Consider the following 13,398-nt stretch of genomic DNA (forward strand, 5'->3'; position numbering starts at 1 on the left):
CATCCCACTGCACCCCAAATGTACAGCATTACACTTAACACTAAACTGTGGATGAGATACTTCGTCATCACTCTCAGGATCGCAACATAGGCACAAGTCTGACTCGACCTACTAAATCACAAGTATCATCCACAATAAGGAAAGTCACAGGCTTCGTTACTAACTAGGCCTCGTATTTACTACAACAACTTAACGGCACCATAAAGGCATTTACATTGCTATAACGGTCATTCCAACATTACAACAGCATTTCCAATATTATAGGAATATAAACAACTTACAGATAATGCTTCTTAAGCTCCCACAATGGACAAGTGCGGCTGTGGTCTCACTGAGATGCGATGCGTGCCGCCATCTTGACTTATCTGTGTAATGGCTGACGCCCGCGTGGTACAGTGGAAATCTAACATCGTCACTTCCTGGTCACGTGACCAACATTAGCATCAAAAAACAGGAACTTCCTGTGAACGCACGCTCCACATCTGCCGTGAGGCAAGACAATTGTGTTTTGTAAAGAATATTAAAATACGTTGTTCAATAACATGATTTGACACATAATAGAAATTGAGTTAGGCCAGGGAATGATTTGACCACCTAACACAGCCTAACAAATTATTCTGCTACGTAGATGCGTTCAGCATGCCGGTGATTATGGTTTTATTGTCACCGGTGAGTTTAAGAACAAATTCTCACAGCCACATTTAGAAATCAGATAGGATAACGATGCATTTGAAACTGCGTCAAACATCATCAATGCAAAATCCAGGAAGTCGGAGTAACCGTGTCACCCGACCTGGCTTCTTGAATATATGTCAAGATCTTGAATCCTATAATTGCCTTCATTGTTTCTTAATAGCAATTGTCACTACATCTGCACACAGTCAGGGCACCGGTGTGTCTCGTGAACATGAATCAATCATTGACTTTGACAGAATCACAAAACTAGTGGAGCATTTTTCTGTGGATCTCTAGCGAAACATAAATGTTGTACCCCCTGCAAACAAAATTATCTTCAGATGAGAAGCTCTTTGCACACCTGGGAAAGTAGCTGCTGCCCTTTGAAGTAAATCCCTTGAACCTCTCAAATGAATCAAAGTGCAGAAAGTGTCTGAATACAAATGAAAATACCGTTATAACAAAATCCCAATGAGCTGTATTTTTGCATAGAGATTACCACTTCAGTAAGAGATGTCATCGAAATAAGATTAGGACTGGTGAGCAAACATGTACTCAGATTGATGCGCAAATGAACAAGGTGTTCATCGCATTGTCAGGTAACGCATAAATAGTGATTTGCTGGGACCTTCGATTACGTACCCCGCTGACGGCCGGATGTTTGGTGAACAGTGACAGGCCGGATGGTTTGATAATTAAAATTGAACATGAAACAGAAAGAATGTCAGGGCCAGGCTGTGGCTCGTGAGGAGAGCGAGCGCACCGCGGGGCTCCCCGCCGAGAGCCGCGCTCGCACCGCACGCACCGCTCGCACAGCACGCACCGTACGCACCGCACGCACCGCACGCACCGTACGCACCGCACGCACCGTACGCACCGCACGCACTGTACGCACTGCCCGGCGTGGTGCCCGGCCTGGTGCCCGGCGTGGCGCTGGCCACATATTCCCTCGCGTGTCGTACCGGCACCTCTGGTTAGCACGGTTGGCTACGTACGGTGCGAAAGAAGTTAATCGTGCATACAAATAGGTGTTCGCTAACAGCACTTGCCCCAACAGTCTGTTAAGGCAATGCTGGGGATTGTTTGTCTTTGCACGTGTCCGTGTGGTAGATCTACAAGGAGCAGCTGAATACGCGGGTGGTGCTGGTGTCCATGGAGACCTGGACAGACGAGAACCGCATCACTGTGAGCACCGATCCGCTGCAGACGCTGCGCGCCTTCATGAAGTATCGGCGGCAGTCCCCGCGCGCCGACGGAGACACGGCGCACCTGCTCTCGTGAGTGGCGCCACGCTGCTGCCACTCCCGTGACGATTCACGATTCATTGTTTGGGTTCGGACACGTAATGACCTGGCAACATTCTCTGCCGTAATACCCTTCACAAACGCCCATCATTATTATTACAAAATAATCATGCACATCGTTGTGGGGTGTATAAGTTCCAACATAGAAAAGCAGACAATTCGTCTCCTTCATATGCCTGTCTGTCCACGTGAAAAATAAGTGTTTCTTACGCAACCCATCTTAAAGATGACCCATTTCTTAAAGTGAGGGACCTTGCTTATAACATCTTGCAGTTTACAGCCATTTATTAAAGCAAGCCTTACTGCTGATGAGACACCGTGTGCCAAAACTGGTCCAGGGTTTGCTTGTTTTGAGCATGCAGGCACACGGAGCGTGCGGGAACCGAGCCTGGCTCACGGAAGCCCCCTGGCTCACGGCACATGCCCACAGCGGCGCTCCTCACCTGGGCCGCTCGCCGTGGGCCGCTCGCAAATGTCACCGCCGGTCTTCTTTTACTCATCGTCATTCTCTTTCTTCTCTCTTCATGTCTCTCAGTGTCTTGTAGCGGTGATGATTTTACTTGACGTGAATCCTTGCACGCGGCAAGCGAGCGCCGTATTCTCTGTCGGGACGCCCGTGGGGAATGGAGCCCGCGTCATCTGTCACGGCAGTGCATGCTGTGCACGCTGTGCACGCTGTGCATGCTGTCGATCGGTGCCAGTTTGCACAATGCGGCGTTTCACCGACACCGCCTTCCATTGGCCCATGACAGTTTTAATCTGACTCCGAAATGTCCCGGCCTTCATTACTCACCATAATTAATATTTTTGTCTTCTTGGTTCTTTCGGTAAAGTCACGTAGAAGGGAAGTAATAAAATAAAAAAAATAAAACATAATAAAATAATTCTCACGATGCTGTCTCCCCGACAGACCTGGTCTTCACCTGAGGACGGCTGCTTGCTTTGTGGCTGAAACGTCGTGAGAATTATTTTATTATGTTTTATTTTTATTATTTTATTACTTCCCTTCTACGTGACTTTACCGAAAGCACAAATAAGATGAATCCCTGCAGTCACGAAAGCTTTAGATCGAAATTTAGTATTTTTGTGTCGAGTATTTGAGTGCTGGCCTCGCCGTAGCCGGTGAGTAGTGAAACAGCTGCGAGTTAAGAGCCAGGGCGCTGGGCTTGTTCCGTGACATGGATGTGGAGAGTACATCGTGAACTCTCCTGTTCTGCTGCTTCAGTTTTACATCTGTGGAAGGGCTTTATGTTCCTATTTGAGTGGCAGCTTTACTAAGAAAAAAATAGAAGACGTTTCAGGGCATTTTTATTTCTGTTTGTTTCAATAGCAATTGATGTGACTAGCATGCTACGCCAGTGAGGTGGGATAACAAACGAGTTGCAGACCTCCCTGTGAACGTGGGCACATTGACACCGAGGAGACGTGCACAGAGGGACACAGAAACAGACGCACAGAAGCGTTACGCATCCCTCACGCACTCGTACCCCATGAAGCCAGCGCTGCGCAGAAGGGAGGGGAATTCCATAGTCAAGTTATTTTTTTAATGTACTTTTTGTATAATCTTGATATTAAGCTTTCGTGACTGCAGGAATCCATACTCTTTGGTTTTTTCGGTAAAGTCACGTGGGTAGAAAATAAAATAAATCACGACGTTTCGGGCGCAACACAAACGTCCATCATTTTTGTATATTGTACAACTTTATGAATGAATTAAACGAGTTAAATACAAGTGTGATTCATCATCGACCTTGTTCTGCGCACTGTGCTGTGTCGGCACAGCGGGCTGATGTTTGAGAGCAGCCACAGCGGCGTGGCCTACTTCGGTGGGGTGTGCTCCCTGCAGCGCGGCGGTGGCGTCAATGAGGTGAGCGGCGTGAGATGCCTTCGCGTGCACGGCCCTCAGTTGTGTGTGGAAAGCAGCGGTCACTGTCTCCGCACGACGACTCCTGTTTACTTCTCACGGAGCGATACTCACTTTAGCGGCCCTCGAGGGAAGGTGGGCTGAGGCAACCTCTGACTAAGTTCTCCCGGCTCGACAATTAAAGCACAGGGCACGCTTCTTAAATCCCCATCACCACCGCCCCCGTCCACCAGCAGTGTACCTGGGTTCACCCCGGCGACTCTATAATCAGCAGGTCGTGTGTGGTGGGGTAAAGTGTGGGTACGCCCACCTCTTCCAAAATGCCTCCTCAGAATCGATGAGTAGACCAACTACCCTGTGGAGCTTTCTCTAGTGGAGACCCTTTTGCCAGCAGCGGCATGAGCAAGCAGTTGCAGGGCTGCACCTCTACCTGTTAGCGGGCGGAGACACGAGGGCAAATGAACCGCGCGCTGACTTAGTCCGCAGTCCTGATTGTACGTTCACATGTGCCGACCGGTCACCAGTCCCAGACCTATCAGTTAACAACCCTCGTGCATGCCAAGTGAATGCTGCTGCCTGACTCCACACTGCAGCAAACGCGTGATGTGCTCGTGGTGGTTTACGCTGTCTACGTGTGCCTGCTGTGGACACTTGCATTGTTTGTGACCTCAGTATGGGAATGTCGGAGCCATGGTGGTGACTTTGGCCCAAGGCATCGGGCAAAACCTTGGTATGCTGTGGCACAATTCTAAAGCAGCAGCAAGTGAGTTTCTCTCTTTCAATATTCACATCATTAAACAAGTGTCCCATTTCCCAAAGCAAAGTTCAGAGTGTCTGCTATGACGACAGGACGATAATTTGTTTACAATTCAATTTGTATTTCGGAACCAGCTACATCCTGTCTCATGGCATTGTACAAAAGCAGATCGGCATCAAAGTGTTGGTGGAGGATGATCTGGAAATGGGGGTGATTGCTTTGCCAGCTAAACCAACACCATCCCTGTTGCTCATCCTAAGTGTGACTGTAAATGAACCAACACAGTTGATATATTGATCATGATATGTATATTATGTAAACTGTCGCCCAGCGGCGCTTGTTAAGGTGGTTCGAATCTGGTTAATACTGTGGTGGGTTTTAATCATCTGTCTGCTTCACTCAAAAGTGTACGTAAAATGCCCCAGGATGTCATTCGAAATTAGCAGGCAATTTTGTGCCAGCGTTATGGTCTATATTTTCCAAATAAAAAAAAATGACTCCGCAAATCACACCTCAGTTGAGATCACAATCACCGCCGCCTACTGGCCGACTATATAACTATTTACTATCTTGATTTGAAGCTTTCGTGACTGCAGGAATCCATACTCTTTGGTTCTTTCAGTAAAATCACGTAGGTATAAAATAAAATAAATCACGACGTTTCGGGCGCAACACAAGCGTCCATCAGTCTGCCTCAGCAGCAGCAGGCCACGTGCTTTCCCACCTGATGATGGACGCTTGTGTTGCGCCCGAAACGTCGTGATTTATTTTATTTTATACCTACGTGACTTTACCGAAAGAACCAAAGAGTATAACTATTTACTACTATTTTTATTTTACCAGGTAAGGCCCACTGAGCTGTGTAGGTCTTTTTCAGAACCCACGACCTCCTGTATACCAGGCGAGGGAGTTAACATCTCCTAGCCACCGTGGTGCCGTGTGCGGGCCAGAGCTGAGTCACCTTGTGCCACCTTGTGCCACACGGGGATAAACTTCCATTCGGGGGTCCCCTAGACAAATGTGCTCTGAGACATTTTGTTAAGTTACGGGGGCAACGTAATGCATGTGTCAGTATAATAACATGATTATTGTTATTATTATTTTAAGGAGTAGATGGCTGTGCTTGGTTGACTCGGTTTGCGTGCGCGCTCCGGGTTGCGTGATTTGTGCTGCAGGAGGAGGCTGCCAGTGCACCGACATCTGGTACGGCTGCATCATGGAAGTCACTGGGTGAGTGGCACTGCCCTTGTTCTGTGGGCACAGGGTCAGATTCGTGGAGGCTGTTTTAATAAAATAAACAATGGGCTTGATGATAATGTTTGGGCTTTTTCAGGTCCACCTTATAGATTCCTTCTATATGCAAAGGAGTATTCATTATTTTCTGGTCTCTGCTAGCTGCAGACTCGAGTAGATGCTCATCTAACTCTGATGCCAAATGTTACCAACTATTTTCTCATCTCTGCCCCTCCTAACTTATGATTCCAATTTGCATATCCGCATGATGGAAAGGGACCTCTCAGAAGATGTGTGCAGTGTAGTAGTATTATTACGTCTGTAAGCATGGGGTTTAAGGAAAATATTCCTGGTACATTACATACTTATGCTCCTCAATTATACCTTTCGACTTATCGTTATCATCATTATCGTCGTTATCGTCGTCATCGTCGTCATCGTCGTGGACTTGTCCACCTTATGCTGTGTGCACTGTGCAGCGCTCAGTGTGCAGTGTGCAGCGCTCAGTGTGCACCGTGCAGCGCTCAGTGTGCAGCGTGCAGCGTGCAGCGTGCAGCGCTCAGTGTGCACTGTGCAGCGCTCAGTGTGCAGTGTGCAGCGCTCAGTGTGCAGTGTGCAGCGCTCAGTGTGCAGTGTGCAGCGCTCAGTGTGCAGTGTGCAGCGCTCAGCGTGCACTGTGCAGCGCTCAGCGTGCACCGTGCAGCGCTCAGCGTGCACCGTGCAGCGCTCAGCGTGCACCGTGCAGCGCTCAGCGTGCACTGTGCAGCGCTCAGTGTGCAGCGTGCAGCGCTCAGTGTGCAGCGTGCAGCGCTCAGTGTGCACTGTGCAGCGCTCAGCGTGCACTGTGCAGCGCTCAGCGTGCACTGTGCAGCGCTCAGTGTGCACTGTGCAGCGCTCAGTGTGCACTGTGCAGCGCTCAGTGTGCACTGTGCAGCGCTCAGTGTGCAGCGTGCAGCGCTCAGTGTGCAGCGTGCAGCGCTCAGTGTGCAGCGTGCAGCGCTCAGTGTGCACTGTGCAGCGCTCAGTGTGCAGTGTGCAGCGCTCAGTGTGCACTGTGCAGCGCTCAGTGTGCACCGTGCAGCGCTCAGTGTGCAGTGTGCAGCGCTCAGTGTGCATGATGCAGCGCTCAGTGTGCAGTGTGCAGCGCTCAGCGTGCAGCGCTCAGTGTGCAGCGTGCAGCGCTCAGTGTGCAGCGTGCAGCGCTCAGTGTGCAGTGTGCAGCGCTCAGTGTGCAGCGTGCAGCGCTCAGTGTGCAGTGTGCAGCGCTCAGTGTGCACCGTGCAGCGCTCAGTGTGCAGCGCTCAGTGTGCAGCGCTCAGTGTGCACCGTGCAGCGCTCAGCGTGCAGTGTGCAGCGCTCAGTGTGCACATGGTAGCACAGAGCACTGAGTCGTGCCCGAGGTCCAAAGCAGATGATGAGCCACGAAAACACACTCCAAGCAACTTGACTGTCTGTACTACACAGATGATGGAGATCAAATTCCTTGAATAACAGATCCTTTCTGTCTTTTGAAAGAAAAATGTCTATGTTTTTAAATAGCCATGCATTGCCACGGTAAAAATGTTGCACACTCCACATGAATGACGTGGGAAGGTGCTCCAAATCGAGGGCATACACATGTATGGTGGTCAATCTGTAAGATGCAACAGCAGCACGTGCGTCACACGCAGCAATTCTCAACCAGTCGCCAGTAACCACGTGACTGGTGTACACGTCCGGATAATCAATAACCCCGCAAGCCACCCACAGGCCCAACTCAGTCATCGCATGCTGGTGTACACACCTGCATTGATGTCCTGCACAGCACATAAGGACTTTCACAAAACCACACTTTACTCCCTTGCTGTACGAGGAAATAATAAAAAGAGTGGGCCTTTTTAATGTGCCACAAACAGACCTGTCGTGTTACTAAATAGGCACTTCACATTGTGAACATTTTAGAGTGGGCCAGTGCTTCATTAAAAGGGATCGCTTCATTGATGGCGTAAGAGCGGCTGATGATGACAACAGCTGATAGTGGTGGACTAATGAGACATGTGACTGTTTACAAATCATCATCCCAAGCATCTCCCACCTCAGCGCCGTATTGTCCCCACGGTAACGCCAGCGAGCCGAGCGCCCTTCCTGCTCCTCGCCGCTCGGCGTTCACTTCGCACGCCGCACCAGGGCAGGCGACGCTGTCCGTGGTGCCTCTCATCGGAGCACTTTTAGCCAGGAAATATTTTTTTTGGCTGTGGCCAAACGAATTTATATTTTTTATAATGCGGTGGTATATGTTTGGTATCTATGTGTAAGAGCATACTTAACGGTAGCAGGGCATGCCTCACTGCAGGAAGGGCCTGGGTTCGACTCACGATTCAGGCCCCTGTCTGTGTGGAGTTTGTTCTCCACCGATTCTGCGTGGATTTCCCAGTCTCTTCCCATAGCTGAAAACCCCTCCACAAAATGTAACTCGTATTGACCAAGCATCCCAAATGTTGGAAATTGACCTGAAAACTACTCAATTGGGATTACACGCAGACGAACATCGCCCCCAACTGCGAATTCTTGGCAGGACCCTCCTGGTATTCCTCGGTAAACAAGTGTAACAATAACAATAATACAAACATCAGTTTTCCTTGTGTTTGTCGCGAGATCTCAACCTCCTCCCGATACTCATATCTTTCTAACTAAATGTAATTGTAGTCAGGTGCATCGAATAGTGCTTTTCACAATCCTGAATATCAGATGCTACAGCATCTCTATAAGAGGTCATGTTCTTTGCAGCACGTTAATAGAGGCCACAGAGATGTCTATAATGTTGACACGCTGGCATCTTTGACCTTGTAATGACCACGTAGACGCAACGATCATGGGCCCAGCCAGCACTCCATGTGGCCTATCATCTGCATGAGCCACTGCCCACATTTGCTTAATATAGACTGTGAAATGAAATGTAAAAAATATTTATTCGACATGGTATTAGATCCATCTGGATGAGATTTGAGAGTGCGGATAGGAGAGAGGTTACAGGATGTACTGTGTTCCAGTGGCGTAAAAGACCGATGATGAGAGGCTCATGCACAGCGAGAGCTGGGTGCCCGTGCTGAGTGGCTGTGTTGGGTGCCTGTGTTGGGGGTCTGTGCTGGGTGCCCGTGCTGGGTGCCTGTGTTGGGTGCCCGTGCTGGGTGCCTGTGTTGGGGGCCTGTGCTGGGTGCCCGTGCTGAGTGGCTGTGTTGGGGGCCTGTGCTGAGTGGCTGTGTTGGGGGCCTGTGCTGGGGGCCTGTGCTGAGTGGCTGTGTTGGGTGCCTGTGTTGGGGGCCTGTGCTGGGTGCCCGTGCTGGGTGCCTGTGTTGGGGGCCTGTGCTGGGTGCCCGTGCTGAGTGGCTGTGTTGGGGGCCTGTGCTGAGTGGCTGTGTTGGGGGCCTGTGCTGGGTGCCTGTGTTGGGGGCCTGTGCTGGGTGCCTGTGTTGGGGGCCTGTGTTGGGGGCCTGTGCTGGGTGCCTGTGTTGGGGGCCTGTGCTGGGTGCCCGTGCTGGGGGCCTGTGCTGGGTGCCTGTGTTGGGGGCCTGTGCTGGGGGCCTGTGCTGGGTGCCCGTGCTGGGTGCCCGTGCTGAGTGGCCGTGCTGGGTGCCCGTGCTGGGTGCCCGTGCTGGGTGCCCGTGTTGGGTGCCTGTGCTGGGTGCCTGTGCTGGGTGCCTGTGTTGGGTGCCTGTGCTGGGTGCCTGTGCTGGGTGCCTGTGCTGGGTGCCTGTGCTGGGTGCCTGTGCTGGGTGCCTATGTTGGGGGCCTGTGCTGAGTGGCCGTGCTGTTGTCGTGCCCTGCAGGCAGATGTTGCCCATGCGGTTCTCGCAGTGCAGCATCGATGAGTACCAGGAGTTCCTTCAGGCTGGTGGGGGAGCTTGCCTCTTCAACAAGCCCACACAGGTACCCACACTCGCTCACTCCAGGTACCCACACTCTCACTCACTCACGCACTCCATGTGCCCCCACTCACCCCAGTCATCCACAAACACTCCCTGACGAACGTGGAGCAGTCCCCTGTGATGGCCGAATTAAAAACCCTGCATCATTTCCCACTCTTGAGTGTCCGGGTCACAGCTCAAACCCCCGAGTTCAATATTACGCAAATCTGTTTGTGAATTACCCACAAGGGACAAATCCGATGCCGAGATGGACGTTGGAGTTGTCCTCGCGAACCTGTCGACCACGGGGAAGAGCCAAACCAGACGGTGGTGGCAGACCGGCAGGGTGGAGGGTAGAGAGTGATGGCGTGGGGGCATCAACCGCTTTGGCCGCGATGACGTCTCGATCTTGAAATGCCGATAGTTTTTGAGCTATTCTTTCACAGATAAGCAATGCATTCCAGTGTGCTGTCACCCGGTTAACATGTGCAAAGCGTTTAAATGTGTGTGAGATGTACTCGCCGGTTGAGAAGGCCTGCGTCGTTGCCGTGATATGCTGTGTTGCAGCTGTTCGAGCAGCCCGAGTGTGGCAATGGCTTCGTGGAGCTGGGAGAGGAGTGCGACTGTGGCTCACCCACCGTGAGTCGTGCAGCCACTGCACACCGAGCAACGGTGATCATGTAAAGAGAAGGGGATTCAGGCAGCAGTGCTATCTCTATTACTGTGTGAGTGAGAGAAGGGGATTCAGGCAGCAGTGCTATCTCTATTACTGTGTGAGTGAGAGAAGGGGATTCAGGCAGCAGTGCTATCTCTATTACTGTGTGAGTGAGAGAGCTGGATATTAACTCAGTGGGCCGAGGAGAAGTTGTTGGCATTCGAGCCCAGGTGTTAAAGATGGACGCTAGGATTGCTGCGGTGAGACAGGATAAGCAACGCGTGAGTTTGGAAGGGGACACGACGTGTGTGTGTTGTCGGTATGATGATGAGGCATGTGCAGGACGGGCTAGGGTCGGGTGAACAATATTGGTGCAGTGAGTCGCTAACAAGAGACGAGAGGCATCGTGAGGTGCCGCCTGCCTATCGTGCACGGCAGCGGGAGACAACTTGCCCTGCCAATTCTACCGATTGCCCCTGTAAGGTGATGAGCGTGGCATGCTGTGCCCCGCATGGCAGGAGTGCAGCGAAGGCTGGGACAAGTGCTGCAAGAAATGCACCTTCACGCACGGGGCCATTTGTAGCAGCGGCCTGTGCTGTGCGCCCAACAGCTGCCAGGTACAGCCACCTCACTCCGACGCCTCGCCACCGCCCGCACGCCCGGCACCCACTGAACGCATCCCTCATTCCTCGCAGCGCTCTCCCCCAGGCGTTGCGTGAGGATTAGTTTCCTACTCTTGGACAACAACAATACTCGATACCCACCCAGCTGCTCGCTGCCATGCAAAATCAACATGAACGATTTTGGTGCTGAACAATCCAGAGTTATGTCGTGGAGCCTACCATCACCATTTATGAAAATCCCCAGGAAATCCACACGTGAGCGTGATATTCTGTGGTACCTGCGTGCTTGAGGCCATCACCTGTGCACGCAGACACTCGCGCACAGTGCCGCACGCTGTCCGCACAAAGTACGCCGTGCCCTAGGAGCAGCGACACCGCTGTTTCGCTCCTCTCTCGTCCCTTCCCGAGTCAAAATCACTCTCCGTAGTGGTTTGGACCGCCGTAGCGATGTTGTCGTTGAACAATAGGCTCGCACAGAAAATACAAAACGCCTCTTGCTTTTAGCTGCTCCATTACCAAGGCAATCTGTACCTTTCCCCTTGTAAATATTCATTTTCATCCGTATATTTCAGCTGAGGGTTCATGGGGGTTGCTTACAAATATTCACCCTCGCGCCGCGTGCGGTCTGCTGTTGCCCACTGCTCTCCAGGCCGTGCGCGCTCGACCCCCCGCGCTTGACCCCGTCAGGGTTCTGTGCTGTGTGCGCCGCGGTCACGACGCTGCGCGGCCGGCTTTCATTCGCTGACTTCACATCGGCGTGTACGGCGTGGTGTTTGTCTGGCTAAAAAACGCGGTCGAGAGTTGAATAAGGAAGAGGCTGGACGCTCTGTGTGGCGCATGGGTGACTCACAGCAACAGGGAGAGCCCCCCTCATGCACTCATCCTCCCAGCGCATGGACGGTGGCTGAAACGTGCACGCGTGACTGTGCAATGAGCACTGCTATTTCAAATCATGAAATCCGTGTCATTGCAAAAATAGAATCCTTCATTATTTTACGACACTCAGGAAAATCACCTCACGCAATTCGTGTGCCAGGTGATTTGCGGTATTTGTTAATATTGACACGTTGTCGCCACGTGGCCACAGGTAGAGAAACCTACACCGTCGTGTGAATGATGCACATCGTGCTCACGTTTGGCGTGCCTCAAAACCGTCAATTGCTCGATCCGCTGTGGTCGTCGTGGACCTCTTGTAAACGTGCGGTCAAACAGTCGCGGGTTTGTAATCCTTCAACTCGATTTGATCTCCCTCTTTAAAGAGGAGACTTATCGAGGTATCCTTCCACAATGAAGTTGCGGTGTCAACGTTGGCCGTGGAGTTTTAGTCAATTTGCATTGCGGCATCGTGAGACCGCGAGGGACAGTGACATTATGTGGAAGGCTTCAATGGACCGTGGATAGAGCGTGGCTGTTCAAGATGATAGTGCTGCTTTGGCACGAGTGGCCGAGTGCGTGTGCACAGATGTGTCCCTGCCTCTAGGGGAGTGACGGTCTGTGCATGTGTGACGTCAGTTTATTGCGCGCGGTGAGGAGTGCCGCCATGGCGTGGGGGAGTGCGACTTGCCCGAGACCTGCGCCGGCGACTCCGTGCAGGTCCACACCCTCAGCGCACGCACACACCCTCAGTGTCACACACCCTCAGCGCCACACACCCTCAGTGTCACACACCCTCAGTGTCACACACCCTCAGCGCCACACACCCTCAGTGTCACACACCCTCAGCGCCACACACCCTCAGTGTCACACACCCTCAGCGCACGCACACACAGTGTCACACACCCTCAGTGTCACACACCCTCAGCGCCACACACCCTCAGTGTCACACACCCTCAGTGTCACACACCCTCAGCGCCACACACCCTCAGTGTCACACACCCTCAGCGCCACACACCCTCAGTGTCACACACCCTCAGCGCACGCACACACAGTGTCACACACCCTCAGTGTCACACACCCTCAGTGTCACACACCCTCAGCGCACGCACACACAGTGTCACACACCCTCAGTGTCACACACCCTCAGTGTCACACACACACAGTGTCACACACACCCTCAGCGCACGCACACACCCTCAGTGTCACACACCCTCAGCGCCACACACCCTCAGTGTCACACACCCTCAGTGTCACACACCCTCAGCGCCACACACCCTCAGTGTCACACACCCTCAGCGCACGCACACACAGTGTCACACACCCTCAGTGTCACACACCCTCAGTGTCACACACCCTCAGTGTCACACACCCTCAGCGCACGCACACACAGTGTCACACACCCTCAGTGTCACACACCCTCAGTGTCACACACCCTCAGTGTCACACACCCTCAGCGCACGCACACACAGTGTCACACACCCTCAGTGTCACACACCCTCAGTGTCACACACACACAGTGTCACACAC

At 52.1% G+C, this 13,398-nt stretch overlaps 1 protein-coding gene across 13 annotated transcripts in view; it reads left to right on the top strand.

Annotated features, from left to right (window-relative positions):
• LOC144934642 (disintegrin and metalloproteinase domain-containing protein 11-like) overlaps positions 1-13,398 on the top strand; it is a 114,170-nt gene that overhangs the window by 48,819 nt on the left and 51,953 nt on the right. For all 13 annotated transcript variants that reach the window (XM_078860674.1, XM_078860676.1, XM_078860675.1 and 10 more), the window contains exons 11-18: positions 1,786-1,952; positions 3,762-3,846; positions 4,516-4,606; positions 5,776-5,830; positions 9,640-9,739; positions 10,285-10,356; positions 10,891-10,989; positions 12,508-12,588. In XM_078860674.1, the coding sequence (XP_078716800.1) occupies positions 1,786-1,952; positions 3,762-3,846; positions 4,516-4,606; positions 5,776-5,830; positions 9,640-9,739; positions 10,285-10,356; positions 10,891-10,989; positions 12,508-12,588 (750 nt within the window). The remainder of the gene's footprint in view (positions 1-1,785; positions 1,953-3,761; positions 3,847-4,515; positions 4,607-5,775; positions 5,831-9,639; positions 9,740-10,284; positions 10,357-10,890; positions 10,990-12,507; positions 12,589-13,398) is intronic.

Source organism: Lampetra fluviatilis, chromosome 10 (genome assembly GCF_964198595.1).
Source record: "Lampetra fluviatilis chromosome 10, kcLamFluv1.1, whole genome shotgun sequence".
Lineage (NCBI taxonomy): Eukaryota > Metazoa > Chordata > Hyperoartia > Petromyzontiformes > Petromyzontidae > Lampetra > Lampetra fluviatilis.